The sequence below is a fragment of the Aedes aegypti genome, chromosome 3 (assembly GCF_002204515.2).
Source record: "Aedes aegypti strain LVP_AGWG chromosome 3, AaegL5.0 Primary Assembly, whole genome shotgun sequence".
Lineage (NCBI taxonomy): Eukaryota > Metazoa > Arthropoda > Insecta > Diptera > Culicidae > Aedes > Aedes aegypti.
The window spans coordinates 205941670-205955342 of record NC_035109.1 but is presented as its reverse complement, the minus strand read 5'-3'; the positions used below and the strand labels follow the sequence as shown (position 1 = coordinate 205955342).

General features: G+C 35.9%; 1 protein-coding gene across 2 annotated transcripts; it reads right to left on the bottom strand.

The window, feature by feature from the left end:
• Positions 1 to 1172: 1172 nt before the first annotated feature.
• Positions 1173 to 13539, bottom strand: LOC110678362. Of its 2 annotated transcripts, none has more exons than XM_021851123.1 (3): positions 13251 to 13534; positions 1517 to 1782; positions 1173 to 1451 (listed from the first exon to the last, which is right to left on the bottom strand). In XM_021851123.1, exons 1-3 carry the CDS (start codon positions 13480 to 13482, stop codon positions 1326 to 1328), a joined length of 624 nt encoding a protein of 207 aa, XP_021706815.1. In that variant the 5' UTR covers positions 13483 to 13534; the 3' UTR covers positions 1173 to 1325. The 2 variants fall into 2 exon arrangements, with proteins under 2 accessions (XP_021706815.1, XP_021706816.1); XM_021851124.1 differs by having other exon boundaries at positions 1371 to 1462; positions 13251 to 13539.
• Positions 13540 to 13673: the final 134 nt, after the last annotated feature.

Genomic DNA, 13673 nt, shown 5'->3' with positions numbered 1-13673 from the left:
CATTTCATACTCAGCCGCTGGATGCCATAACAGACGCTGTTTGAGCCGCACCTCCTTGGTGGACAGACGCTCGAGACGCACCTCCTCACTCTAGCTGATGTCAGAAGGACAACAGTGCTCAGGCTGCACTACCAGCTAAGTACGCAACCCTTAGCTGGCGGTCTTTGTCATCATTTGACCCGTGGAAGCGTGAGGTAGGGACCTGTGAGGACCAGAGCTATGTTGGACGCTCCTTCCTAGTTATCGGCTCACCATTTCACAGCCCATTTGAATTCATTTCGATCAAATAATCGAAATGAATAATAACTTTTAAGGCAAATGCCAAAAACGCTATAGCCATAATTTGTAAAAAGGCAACGCTTTTCAAAATCAATTTTTAGAACCTTCAAGTCAATTAGCACTAAATTGTTTAGTTCATCTGTTTCGCAAGGCTAGTAATTATCATAAAAAAAAAGGAAATTTACATCATCAAGTTATGTTTACGTTTTAGTAACGAGGTTAAAATCCGATTTTTATCCATAATATTGACTTATTACATCCATAATAAATAAACCCCCTATCTCTATCGAAAGCTTCATTTTTTATCACAAAAAAATAAATGGCGACAATTGTTTTGCTTCTCAATATTTTTGCGGAATACTGTACAAAAGTTTATAAAAAACTTTTTTTTATTTGTGTCAATATTGAAAATTGGTCATCTGGTTTTGAAGATATTGAAGATATTTCTTTGATCGCAAATTTGAAATGTTCGTGAAATGTGTGATCGGTGAAAATTTCTTCAGTATTACGTCTCTTTGTCTGTGGTAATATTATCTCTTCTCTAATCATAGAATCATCTTTCATGTGAAAGCAGGGTGGAACGCTGAGCTCAAATGTTTGAGAGCTACTCAATTTTCATTTCATAAGCATAGTAACGACGCGATTTTCGTTGGCATCGATATAACCAATAGTTAAATTTTAACATCCACGTATAAGAACCAGTAAGTACATAGATATGTGTAATCGTAGTAAGTTTCCACATTCACATCGCACCGAGAAACTCTTTCACCTGTTACTTGTCACACAATTAATGTTATGATCGTTGTTGACTCACTTAAAGGGTTGTCGGGACGAACTAATGATGGAGGGTGCTGTAATGCGTTTGACCTGTGTGTAGTGTGGCTAATTATTTATTCAACTGCAGAAACAACTTCATCAACTTTTATTGAAATAAAAAAAAAACAACACGTGTAGGCATTCATAATTCATCGGTTTGAGGGATCGCAGCTTGAGAAGTTCGTCGATTGTGATTGGAGCTAGAGAAATAAGTGTTCATGCTATCCTCACTATTGTTGCGAAGAATTTTTCAAGCATAATAATTGAGCTAAGGCGTAGACTTCTTCTTGGAGGGCAAACACTTGCGATCTCAGGATGGAGTTTTCCCTTTCCAGCAGGGCGGCCTTCAGTGCGATCTGAAATTATGCTAGTGAGAAAGTTTGCAATCAAGGTCCTAAAGACATACACCCCAAAAACTAACCCTGTCCTCTCGCAGTTTTCTTGCATCTCGGGATTTTTTCGCTGCTTCGTTATTACGCTTCCTTTTCTCGAAGTATTTCTCATCTTTCTGCTCATTGGGTATGGGATTTTTCTCGCACCGTTGTTTTCTTTTAAGACACTTCAGTGGCATCAGCAGGGGGAAAGGGCCATTTGGTAGGTGTGAGTGTCGATGTAGGATCAAAGGTGGAGGCGGTATCAGAGGAGGTTGGACGGTTGATTCGTGTTTTCGCTTCAAACAATGAGAATCTAGAGAACAACAAGAAAGAGTTTATTGAATGTTAAAAAATTACGAAAAAAAGTTCACTTTATTTGTTTTTAGTTCTAGAAAGACTTAATATAATGATTTCTAGGAGACAAACTGATTGGACCAGTTTTAATTTAATTTTTAACATTATAATTTCAGTAGATAGGTTTGCATATTTACACACTTACAAAATTGAATTTTACTCGTGACGAAATTTCAATGCTACATGTACCGTAAGGACGCCTTTCACCGCCTATTCTCCATTCACCGCTCATAACATTATTTTAAATGAAAAATGGAAAATTTTTGTCGCTAAATATAACATTTTATGCTTATCAAAATGGGTTGTATTACAAAGATTTAATTTGAGTGGTTTACATGAGCTTATCAATGATTTTATTAACAGTGCGCATCGTACCTTCGTGCTGTGTGTACACGAATTCTCTCTGCTCCTGAAAGTTTTTTTTTTAAACTACCTAAAGCAATAAAACAATTCTTTTCAGTGCTAAAATTAAAAACGGTACTTTTCAGTACTATTTTTTCTACTTCTTCTTCTTCTTTCTGTCGTTACGTCCTCACTGGGACAGAGCCTACTTCTCAGCTTAGTGTTCTTATGAGCACTTCCACAGTCATTAACTGAGAGCTTACTATGCCAATAACCATTTTTGCAGGTGCAGGTGGCAGGTACGATGATACTCTTTGCCCTGGGAAGTCGAGAAAATTTCCAACCCGAAAAGATCCTCGACCGGTGGGATTCGAACCCACGACCCTCAGCTTGGTCTTGTTGAATAGCTGTGCGTTTACCGCTACGGCTATCTGGGCCTCTATTTTTTCTACTATTTGTTTGGGCCCGTGCCTTCGATTTTTCGTTGGACCCGTAGGCGAAAGCTAGCGGTGGTATTCCTTCTTGGACACCATCTTGGAAAAAAAACCCTTTTAGAAGGTCTCGTCTTCTTTCGTTTATTGACTAAACATGGTTGCAACTACAAACAAAAGAATGGGTGAATTTCTCTGAATTCACATCTTCCTTCCAATAAAGTGGGATTTAAAATTGCAACGAAATAAGCAATTAGTTCGAAGCTTTAGACAAATTTTCGAACACCAAATTTAGATTGTCCGACATTTCCCCGAAAACTATTTCCCCGAATGCAATTTCCTCGAATGACTTTTTCCCGAATAGACTATTTCCCCGAAAACTATTTTCCCGAATGTACCATTTCCCCAAAAAAATCGTAATGTAAATGACATACTGAAAGCTATCCATGTTCCTGCTGCCAAAAAGTATTTAACGTGTTAGCTGAAATGTTAGACGAAAATTGAATAATTTGTTATAAAAATCCATATGTTTGAAGTTACTGATGTTCAAAATAATGTGCCACGAGCATTTGGTTCAAAACAACTTAGATTAATTATTGTGATACCCTGATGAAAAAAGCGAGCACATGATATTCAGTTTCATTTGAAGCGGTATCTTTAAAATATAGATATTTGGCTTTTGAACATTAGGACGAATGAATATTTGACTTAGTTTTGCCTTCTTAGAATGATAGGCTGTTCTTTATATATATAAGGACTGTTCATTTAAGAAAGTGGACACCTGATTGTTAATATTTTGGTGTGAAAATTCCAAAGAAAAAAATCAAATTTTGTTTCAGTGTGTACTCAAGTGTTTTTTTTGACAGCAGAAGAAAGTTGACATCAAACAGTTGTAAATTCCAAGCGATAGGCCGGTTTAACATAGCGACACGCAGATTTATTCTGCACAAATGGTGTTCAGAAAAACTGTCGTTCCGAGATTTGGCTTAAATCGCGATGTGTCCAAATTCCAATTTTTCAACACTGTATCGAAAACAGATGCTTATGACGACGTGCAATACATCCGAAATGAAAAACTTGGGAAAAAAGTTTTTTATGGCGAGCAATTTGCTCCTGCGGTATGAAAAGTACTACATTTTTCACAACTGGTTCAATCAACGGCGAAAATTACAGAACTGAATGCATTTAAAAACATCTTCTGCCCATCTACCGAAAGTATAACAAGCCTCCATTGTTTTGGCCAGGCCTGGCATGGACTCATTATGCTTCAGCTACTTTGGAGATGATCAAGAAGGAAAAAGACGAATTTGTTGAAACATGGCAGATTCTACCGAATTGCCCATAACTACGCCCCATTTGGAAATATTGGGCAATAATCAAACAACATCTTAAGAAGGATGGAAGATGAGCAAGTTCCATGGATTTTTTCAAGAAAATGTTGTAAGCAACACAAAGAAAAGTTACAAAGAAAGTTGTGCCGAACCTGATGGGAGGCATCAAGAGAAAAGTCAGAGCATTATCCAGGAATGCTCAATAAATGTTCAAACTTATGTGAATTTGGTCGAGATTACTTTGATTTCCATGTATTTCAAGAGAACTCATGAATTTGTTCGAAAATAAACAGTTTGCTTTAAAAAATACGTGTCCACTTTCTTAAATGAACAGTCCTTACTGTTCCAATATTCAGTGCTATTTAGCTGATAATCTTAAATTTCCCTTCTTTTGATAATAGGCAGTTCTTTCACATTGTTTCGCATTATTACACAAAGATGTCTTATTTGGCCAAACGTCTTCGTGCATATGTCCACTAGGTTAAACGTAATTTCATTACACTTAGTGACTATTTAGCAACAGTGAAACCATTGATCTTTAGAATCTATTATATTTTGCACTACATATTAAAGCCTTGAGTCTCCCTCCTAGTCTTCCTTCTCCCCCTAACAATCAGTCTTGGATAGAAACAATTTACCCGAACGTCAATTTTTCCAAATCGTTTCTAAATGGGTCATCAAGTCAAAAACGTTAAATACAGAGAACATGTTAGTAATGAATACTAAAAATGCTAATAATCAGTAGTTCAACAACGAAATCGCCTATTTGAAAAAAAAAAACTCCTAATTAAGTTAAGTAATTAAGAGTAAGTCTAAATTAATCAAGTAGATCGAAAGCATTAAAAATGTTGGATCAAAATATTAGAATCTGTAGTATTAGTTCTCACAATGAAATTTGAACTAGTAGCATATAATTACCAGAAAAAAATCTGATTAATATTTCAGTAGCTCTGTTAATTATATTGATATATTTATCTATGAAGAACAGCCTTCAAATAAAAGAAGGGCAAATTTATGATGAAGTCAGTAGCAGCTGCAAGCAGAACAATATGAAGGCAGCAAAGCTTCAAAGAACTGCCTAAGAAGGTGAGAGTTTTAAAATTATCAATTATTTTGATGCCAATGATTATTAGACCAGTAATATAAAGGATTTTGATAAAATTGAAAACAAGTCTTTTACGTTCTCAGATGCAGTTAAAAAAACATCTGCTTATGTTTTAAGAAACATAATCAACTGACGCGGAAATAATGATCGAATAATAGTCTGGACACGGTGTGCTGGACTGTCAAATGCGTCCCAAATCAACTAATGTCGCCATGTGAGCCTAGGTTGGAACTGGCGAAACTTGGAACTGGTCGCTCTGACTCACAGTTACAACTCCAACACGATACAGGTTCGACCGAGCTACAATTTGCTTGACGTTGGTTTGTTTATGTGTTGATCCCTGACTTAGTTCCTAAAAACAAAAACGACATTTGTAACTTATTCTTTCTAAGTTTTCATGCAGTGAAGATCTCATTAGTTCCCCCCGTAGATCCGTAACGCTTTTTGTATGAGAGCCGTCTATCGTGGTCAGTTGTTCCGAATTTGCGGAGATCTTGAACTCCATTAGAGGAATCAAGGTCTCCTTTCAAATTGCAAAGAAAAGAGACTGTCGCGTTTTGCCGGAAACTCTTAAAGATCGCGAACTTCTTCTCAAACATCTTGAAGAGAAGAAGCACATTTTTTTTACTTCTGACGACAAAACTGAACGTTTTTCAAAGTCGTCTTGAAAGGTCTCTCAAGTGACTATAAGTCACCTTAAGAGATCAAAAATGGAATAAATGATTTACTTGGATTTTCCCCAGTCCAAGTAATCATTATGAAAAAGAGAACCCAATCTGGCATTGTTCGGAAAGGGCTTTCTTAAGAATATTATTTAGTTCACTTTAATAAAAAAGATCTAAATAATATTAAAGCTTTAGAAAAAGCTGGACTTATGTTCGATGTCCGTGTGACAAGGGAACATTTACAGAAACCTGGAGGAAATTACCAGAATCACACTCAGTGCCGTCGATGCCAAAAGTGGGGTCACGGTACAAAAAATTGCCGCATGAATGCTAAATGCATGATTTGCGGAGGTTCGTCTCACGCTAAGGACGTCTGTCTAGTGAAGGAAGATACCGATAAGTTTATATGCGCGAACTGCGGGGGCAATCATAAGTCAATTTTTTGGGTTTTTTTGCGTATATGAAATATATATTGACACTAATCCTGATGTTAAAATTTATTTACAAACAAAACTTGATATTGACAATGCTCTTGAAACTTTAACAAATTCCATTGTTGAAGCCAGGACAATTTCAACGCACTCGCGATCCTGCTATGAAAATTATATGGCAGGATTTGCAGAAAGAAATCAAAAAACGTTTCTCACAATTAAGAAACAAAAACTTTGAAAATAAAATTTCTCAATTGGACTAAGCCCTTATGGAAATTATCAAAAATTTTGAAAAAAAAACTCAGAAGCCAATACCGGCATTGAAAGAGGAAAACAAATTATTACTAACTAATTGCGAAAAAGCTCAAAAACTTGCTATGCAGTTTGAAAGCGCGCATAATTTCAATATAGGGCTTTTTTCTGTTTCTGTTCGGGATGAACTACTGCGACCACTTGTTTTTTTTTTAATTATGAATCGTGGTTTACGGCTAACCAGCCGAGTGGAAGTTTAACAACTACCGAAAAGCTAAACATTACATATAATTTGCAATTGGATTAGATGGACAAATTGATGTGAAGATTTGCGAAAAAGTTACACGTCTTCTCAGTGAGAATCGAACTCATGACTCCCCGATCTCTAGTTGGGGCGCGTTACCACTACGCCATGAGAGGACTCATGAACGCAGAAGTTAACCTGAATTCGATTTCAGCTCAATAATCACGTGTTCCTTTTTCGCAAAGTGCACCTCTTTCGGAAGAATTAGATGCCCATCCAAACACAACGCTTTCTAAATATATCCAATGCCTAGACGGAGAGCGCATTGTTTTTTAGCTAAAGGAATAGCAAACTACACTAGCCAGCAACTGCGCTGGCTGAGGTATCTATTGTGTGGGCTTCCACTGCACTGCAAATTATATGTAATGTTTAGCTTTTCGGCACTGCGACCAGTTTTCTTTGTCGTTCTACTCCATTACTATTGAGAAATAATGAAGTAGTCGTTTTTTATACAAATAACATTCTTCACCATTTTGCATAGAGCCCCTTTAGAAAAAGATACCACTATTTATACCTTTTGGAGGAAACAGTTTGTCACCATTAAACTCTCAAAAGCGCGCCCCTTAATCAGGTTCGGCCACTATGCTGGTTGAATGATACTGGTTTTGACCATACATCGGTACTCTAGCGTATCAAATTATTGCTTCTACTTGTAAGCTTCAAAGCCGTTTTTTTGAATCTGTAAACAGGTTTCATCGCATGAGACATTTAGATTCCTTGAAACAAGAAGCATAATTTAAAAGTTAAGAGGTCTGCTACTCCACCGATTCGGAATTGTTTCCCTCCTAGATATCGAAAAATAAACTCTTGAACTCGGAAAGAACTTGTCTCATGAGTTGAAACCAACCTCAGATGCTGATTGAGCCATTTTTCCACTTTGACCTCCTCATCATCTAGGACAATTAGGTGGGTCTTAGTACTTGTTACTCTCTTTTGGTGGTAAGCTCCATCGAATTTAATACGCCAATCGCGTATTATCCTCGATTGGCGTATTAACTTCGATGGAGCTTACCACCATTATACTCTTCCGACCGTAACTTATAAGTATTCACAAGAACAGATACAACAAGAGTACGATATGGTAGATCTTACCTCGTAACGCACCTCGAAAAGGTGATCTACCCGCGTTACGGGACATTTTAGGACTAGTCCAATTAAAAATCAAGTTACTCAGGACTTCGAAAACATTCTCATTCAAGAGAACGTTTTCGAAAATGCCTGGGAGACTGATTTGGAAGAAGTGAGAACTATTATTAAAAAAAATCAAAAATTTGAATTTGGCAATGATGGAATTTTCTACATCCTTATCAAGAAACTTCCAGAAAGTAGCTTATCATTCTTAGTTGATGTATTTAACAAATGTTTTCAATTATCATATTTTCCTGACAAATTGAAAAATGCTAAGGTTGTACCAATTATAAAACCTGACAAACATCCTGCAGAAGCTTCTAGCTATCGTCCAATCAGCTTGCTTTCCTCCATCAGTAAACTTTTTGAAAAGGTCATTTTGAACAGAATGATGGTCCACATCAACTAAAAATCAATTTTTGCCAATGAACAGTTTGGATTCCACCATGGACATTTGACCACTAATTAACTTTTACGTGTAACAAATTTGATCCGTTCCAACAAATCTGAAGGCCATACTACTCTAGTAGACATAGAAAAAGCATTTGACAGTGTTTGGCACGAAGGCTTGACTGTAAAATTACAAAACTCTTATTGTCCAACATACATTGTTAGAATAATTCAAAGTTATCTGTCAAATCGTACACTTCAGGTTAATTATTAGAACTTCAAATCTGAAAGACTACCTGTAAGAGCTGGTGTTCCTCAAGGCAGCATATTGGGACCAATATCATACAATATTTTTACATCTGACTTACCTGAGTTACCTCAGGGATGTCGAAAATCGATTGCAAAAAAGTTTGGATATTTTTTCTTCATACTTGCAAAAATGGAAGATTTCTCCTAATGCTACCAAAACTCAACTAATAATATTCCCACATAAACCAAAAGCACTTTATTTGAAACCTTCAAGTAGACATGTTGTCACGATGAGAGGGGTTCCAATAAATTGGTCAGATGAAGTAGCTAGGGCTCATGCTAGATAAAAATTTAACTTTCAAAAATCACATTGAGGGCATTAAAGCCAAATGTATCAAATATGTAAAATGTCTCTATCTCCTTACTTACTTCCTTTGTCTTAAGAACAAGCTTTTGATATTCAAACAAATTTTCAGGCCAGCCATGTTGTATGCTGTACCAATATGGACTAGCTGTAGTAATACCAGGAAAAAAGCTCTGCAGAGAATTCAAAATAAAATTTTGAAAATGATTCTGAGGCTTCCTCCCTGGTATAATACCAATGAGTTACATAGAATATCCAATGTTGAAACGGTAGAACACATTTTTTTTTAAAGGCACTCTGTGCTCGTGGCCACTATTGTGCCGGAATCAGTTGATCTGTAGCTTCTTCTTTATCGATACAGATCTTTTTTCAACTTATCTATATTTACATCTTACTTTCACTCTCTCCTACTCTTTTACTCTCACAACGAGCAGGTAGCTCTGCTGTTAGTGAGGCTAGCTGCCTGTGAAGAGGGTCAGTTTGTCTCAGTCACCATCTGATACTGACGGAGGATGGATGTGCACCCTGTGTGGTGGCTGGACGGGTTTTTTGTGGAGGGGCTGGGAATCGAACCCATGACCTTCCGCTTATGAAGCGAAAGCGTAACCTCAAGGCTACAGACCCCCCTACATTGGAACAAATGTCAAATAAAATAATTAATAATTTCAGGCAAATATCGTTACAATCTTCTATTGCCACGATTAATGCGTCATATGTTTAGGTTAAGTAAATTGAAAACGTTTTTTTTTCTCTTATATGCAGGTGAAATCAACTCACATGTAATAATTCTGAACTGCTACGGCAAATGAAATGTAATATGCTGTTTATAAAATGTTAATAAAATCTTAAATTTGTTTTACCAAATTAGGATGATAGTGTTGTCTAATAACACAGAACACCTAGATATAAGAAATTAATGTAATGTTTGAAATGATACTTATAAAGAAATTAAATAAAAATGAAACCTTAGCGGATATAGGAAAAGCTCAGAAGAGGATAGACAAGGGGCTGACACGATTTCAAATCAAAATTTTGCGGAATGTTTCTTCTCCTTGGAAACTGGATGTGGCGAAAAGTCTGGAAATTTGCAAACAGGTACCTACGACGCTATTAAAAAGAGACCAAGGCAACGGCAACACATGGCTTTTCAACTTGATACCTACTAATCGTTTCCGTGATGTACCTTACAGCTCTTAAATTTAAAGTTTCTACAAAAAATGGATAGGATGTACCAAATAGCTCTTAAATATTAAGATTTTTCCTAAAACCTAACCTCTTTTTTTAGGCTATCACAAAAATGTGGTTTTCGATTTCTCAAAAAGCGTATATTTTGTTTCAGAACTAAAGTTAAATTCCAAATCGCTTTCTAGGGAAGAAAGCAGCTCTCATACAATCGTCTCATGTTGTATCACCTAAGATTTTGTTCGCTCATGAGGATTCCTTTGACATTTAGGGATATCCAGAGATTTTCAATAAATATCCCGGGATCAGGGGTTTTTAAAATGCCAGTGAATCTCGGGATTTTTGTCCAGGGAAATCCCGGGCAAGACCTTCTGATCTTATTAAATAGAAGCGCTCAAAAGTGATCAACTTCACACCATTTCACGGTATTTGATCATTTTATGACACAAATAAACTGTATTTATTTACAAAACAAGCCTAAATGTAGGCAATCCCCCTTTGAAATCATCGTGTTATTCAAGAATAACAATACACGTTAAGCTGTATGTTTTCAAAAATGGATTGAGTAGATGAGCTAACACTCAGTTTGCATATGTAGACTTGACCCGAGCAAAGCTTGAGATCATATTGAAAACTAATTTTGATGTTGTGATGTCACGAATGTTGACAACTCAGTTTGATGTCATTTTGCTCGTTTTATCGGTTAAAATATCAAAACTGAGAGCAGAAAAATGTTCCTATGAAAGCAAATTGAAAACTGTTTCTGCTATCATGGAGAACTCATTGAGATGTAAATATTTTCAATTGATATTGGAACGAGTCTGCGACAAAATAAATGCATCATTTTTATATTCTCATAGTGTTTATAGGGTAAATTATGTATTTTGGACAGTTTAAGGATATATCTGGAAATGGTTTTCAATTAACTATATGAGATACTAATATTTTATTACGTAATGTTACTTATGTGCTCAATGTCTCATTGTACTTTGAGTATCTGGGGAGAAAAAGCTTAGAAACTGTAGCATTAGCTTCAAAAATAGCGTTTTTTAGCGGCCTGTCTGTTATACATTTCGGACACCAAATATACATTTTGGACACCCTCATGTGAATATAATTTGGACAGGGTAGTTATTTCAATATCCATACAATGGTTTCTTGAAAAGAGGGTCATATAATAAAGTTTTAAGTGTTTACATGTGACTTATGCATTTTTTCGCATATTGGATGTGTATATTGGTGATAATCAGCAATTTAATTAAATGCAAGCAAACATCATCAGATCCACGAAATAAGCCTGCAAGTATGCATGCATGTGACATCCCAGTGTATTTTATCAGATGGCCAAATTATATCAACTGAACAAAAACCATAATCTATTTTGGACAACACCAGATTTATGCCTTATGTATTCATGTTGAGATTTTAGATGTATTTTGCTTAAATTTTTGACATATTTTATGAATGCCTTTCTGAGTGCTATTATTGCATTTAATGTATGCTCTTGAAATGCACTTCCTCTTGCAATCGTAGGTTTAACAGATGTTCTGTTGATACAATTTAGAATTTTGATATTTTTGAAGCCAATTTGTAACTGTAATGAAAATGGTCATCATTAATAAGTAGCATTGTATATTAATAATGCAATACATGATTTCTCGAACATAGGTATATTCCTCACCATCTTATTGAAAATGAGCATACAACGACCAGCCTGTCTAATTTATATGCATGTCCAAATTATATACGTTACCCTGCATGTAGTCGAATAAATTTTAAATAATATAAAGTGGAAACAATGCCAAAAATTTTAAATGATAGCAGTACGAAAACATAATATTATAACGAATACGTCATTGACAAATTGATATCAAATTATAATATCAATTTGATGCTCGAAACAGAAGATGTTTTCGACTTCCTTTATTTTTGATGTTGGACTTTGCTCGGGGACTTGACTGCATGAATTTTCTCAATGTAACTTTACTAGAAATAGAACAGTTTGAAATCATCATTGATGTTTAATAGACTAGTTTAATAAACTAGAAAATATGGATGTCAGTGATGCCAACGAAACGTTTAGCATCCTTGAGAGGAAATGGTATGTTATGCTGAACTGATCAAATTCACCTCAGTGATCAATTTGATCCCAGATTACGATAATTTTGATGTTTGCAGACAAAACTTGATATTGACAACGCTCTAGAAATTTTAATCAATTCCATTGTTGTAGAAGCAAGAGGCAGTGCAATACCAAAATATGAATTAATATTTTAATCCGTGTTTATAAATAATGATTTTAAACACTTGATCTGTTTTAGAAACGTGACGAGAAGTCAATTTTAACGCACTCGCGGTCTTGCTATGAAAATTATATGGCAGGATCTGCAAAAACAAATTAAAACGTATTTTTCAATAAAAAGCATCAACTTTTAAAATAAATGAGCGGTGGGGAGCAAAAACGACTTTTAACCACCTTAAGGTGATTATAGAACGAAGCCACATCTCAAATTTTCAAAAGTTCAAGACATGAGAACCAAGCAGCGCTCTGCGTTAAAAATCTATCCCATTGGTCACCACCAGCAAACAAGCAATTTGATTGGTTTTCAACGCAAACTGTTGTCAGATACTCTCGTCTTGTGCATTTGAAAATTCAAAGTTTGGCTTCGTTTTATAATCACCTTAATGATTATCTCAAAAGGTTTACATTGGTGCGTTTTTCTTACAATTCTTCTATATAGGGTGTTTTATGTATTTTGGACAAGCCGTTGCGCGCATATAATTTGGCCATTTACGGCAAAATCAAATGGAAGTGTCCAAATTATATACGCGTAACGCTCTGTCCAAAATACATAAAAAATCTCCGGCACGGCTCCAAATTCCGCTATTATTATATTGTAGATATATTTTTGAGATCACACACTAAGCTCTTACGGTGAATTTCACCGTGATCTCAACAGCTGAACAGTTCGGTGAAATAAAACACAGTAATTCCGTCGAAATTTGACGGATTCCGGTGATTTTTCACCGAATACTGTAAAAATTTAGCGTACTCCGTTGATTTATTTCACCGAACTGTTCAGCTGTTGAGATTTTACAGGAATCCGTAAAATAATTTAAGTGTGCAGTTAAGGATGATTTCAAAAACATCGGATGCAGTTTAAAGATGCTATCTTTTACAAAAGCCTCATAGATTATCACTTGTTGTTTTACACTTACATTAGGGGAATTTTCTGACGACAAAACTATTTACCTAATTCTGGTATAAAATAATTGCACGATTTCATCAAATGCAACGTTGATTGTGTTTGGCTTTGTGAACTGATATCGTCTTTGAAATCCGTTGAAAAGTTTCTACTCAGCAGTTCAATACTTTCACTGGTCGCTCGTTCCATGACACAGAACTCCCGACTAATAATCCTATGTAGGTACAACACAACAACGCAACAGTCTGGAGAAAACTGTTGGCTAACTGAAGCCCACATGTGAGCAACCAGTCACGAAAGTGGTGAGTTAAATTTTTATATCACTTCATCGAACGCCGTTGGTTGCCTACATGTTGGGGTGGTGCAAAACTATTAGCTAACACTACTGATCTGCCGGTACCAAAGGAAAATATCCCATTATATTACGCTTACCTAGCACGCTATATGGCAGTAACTGTGCTTAGACGCTC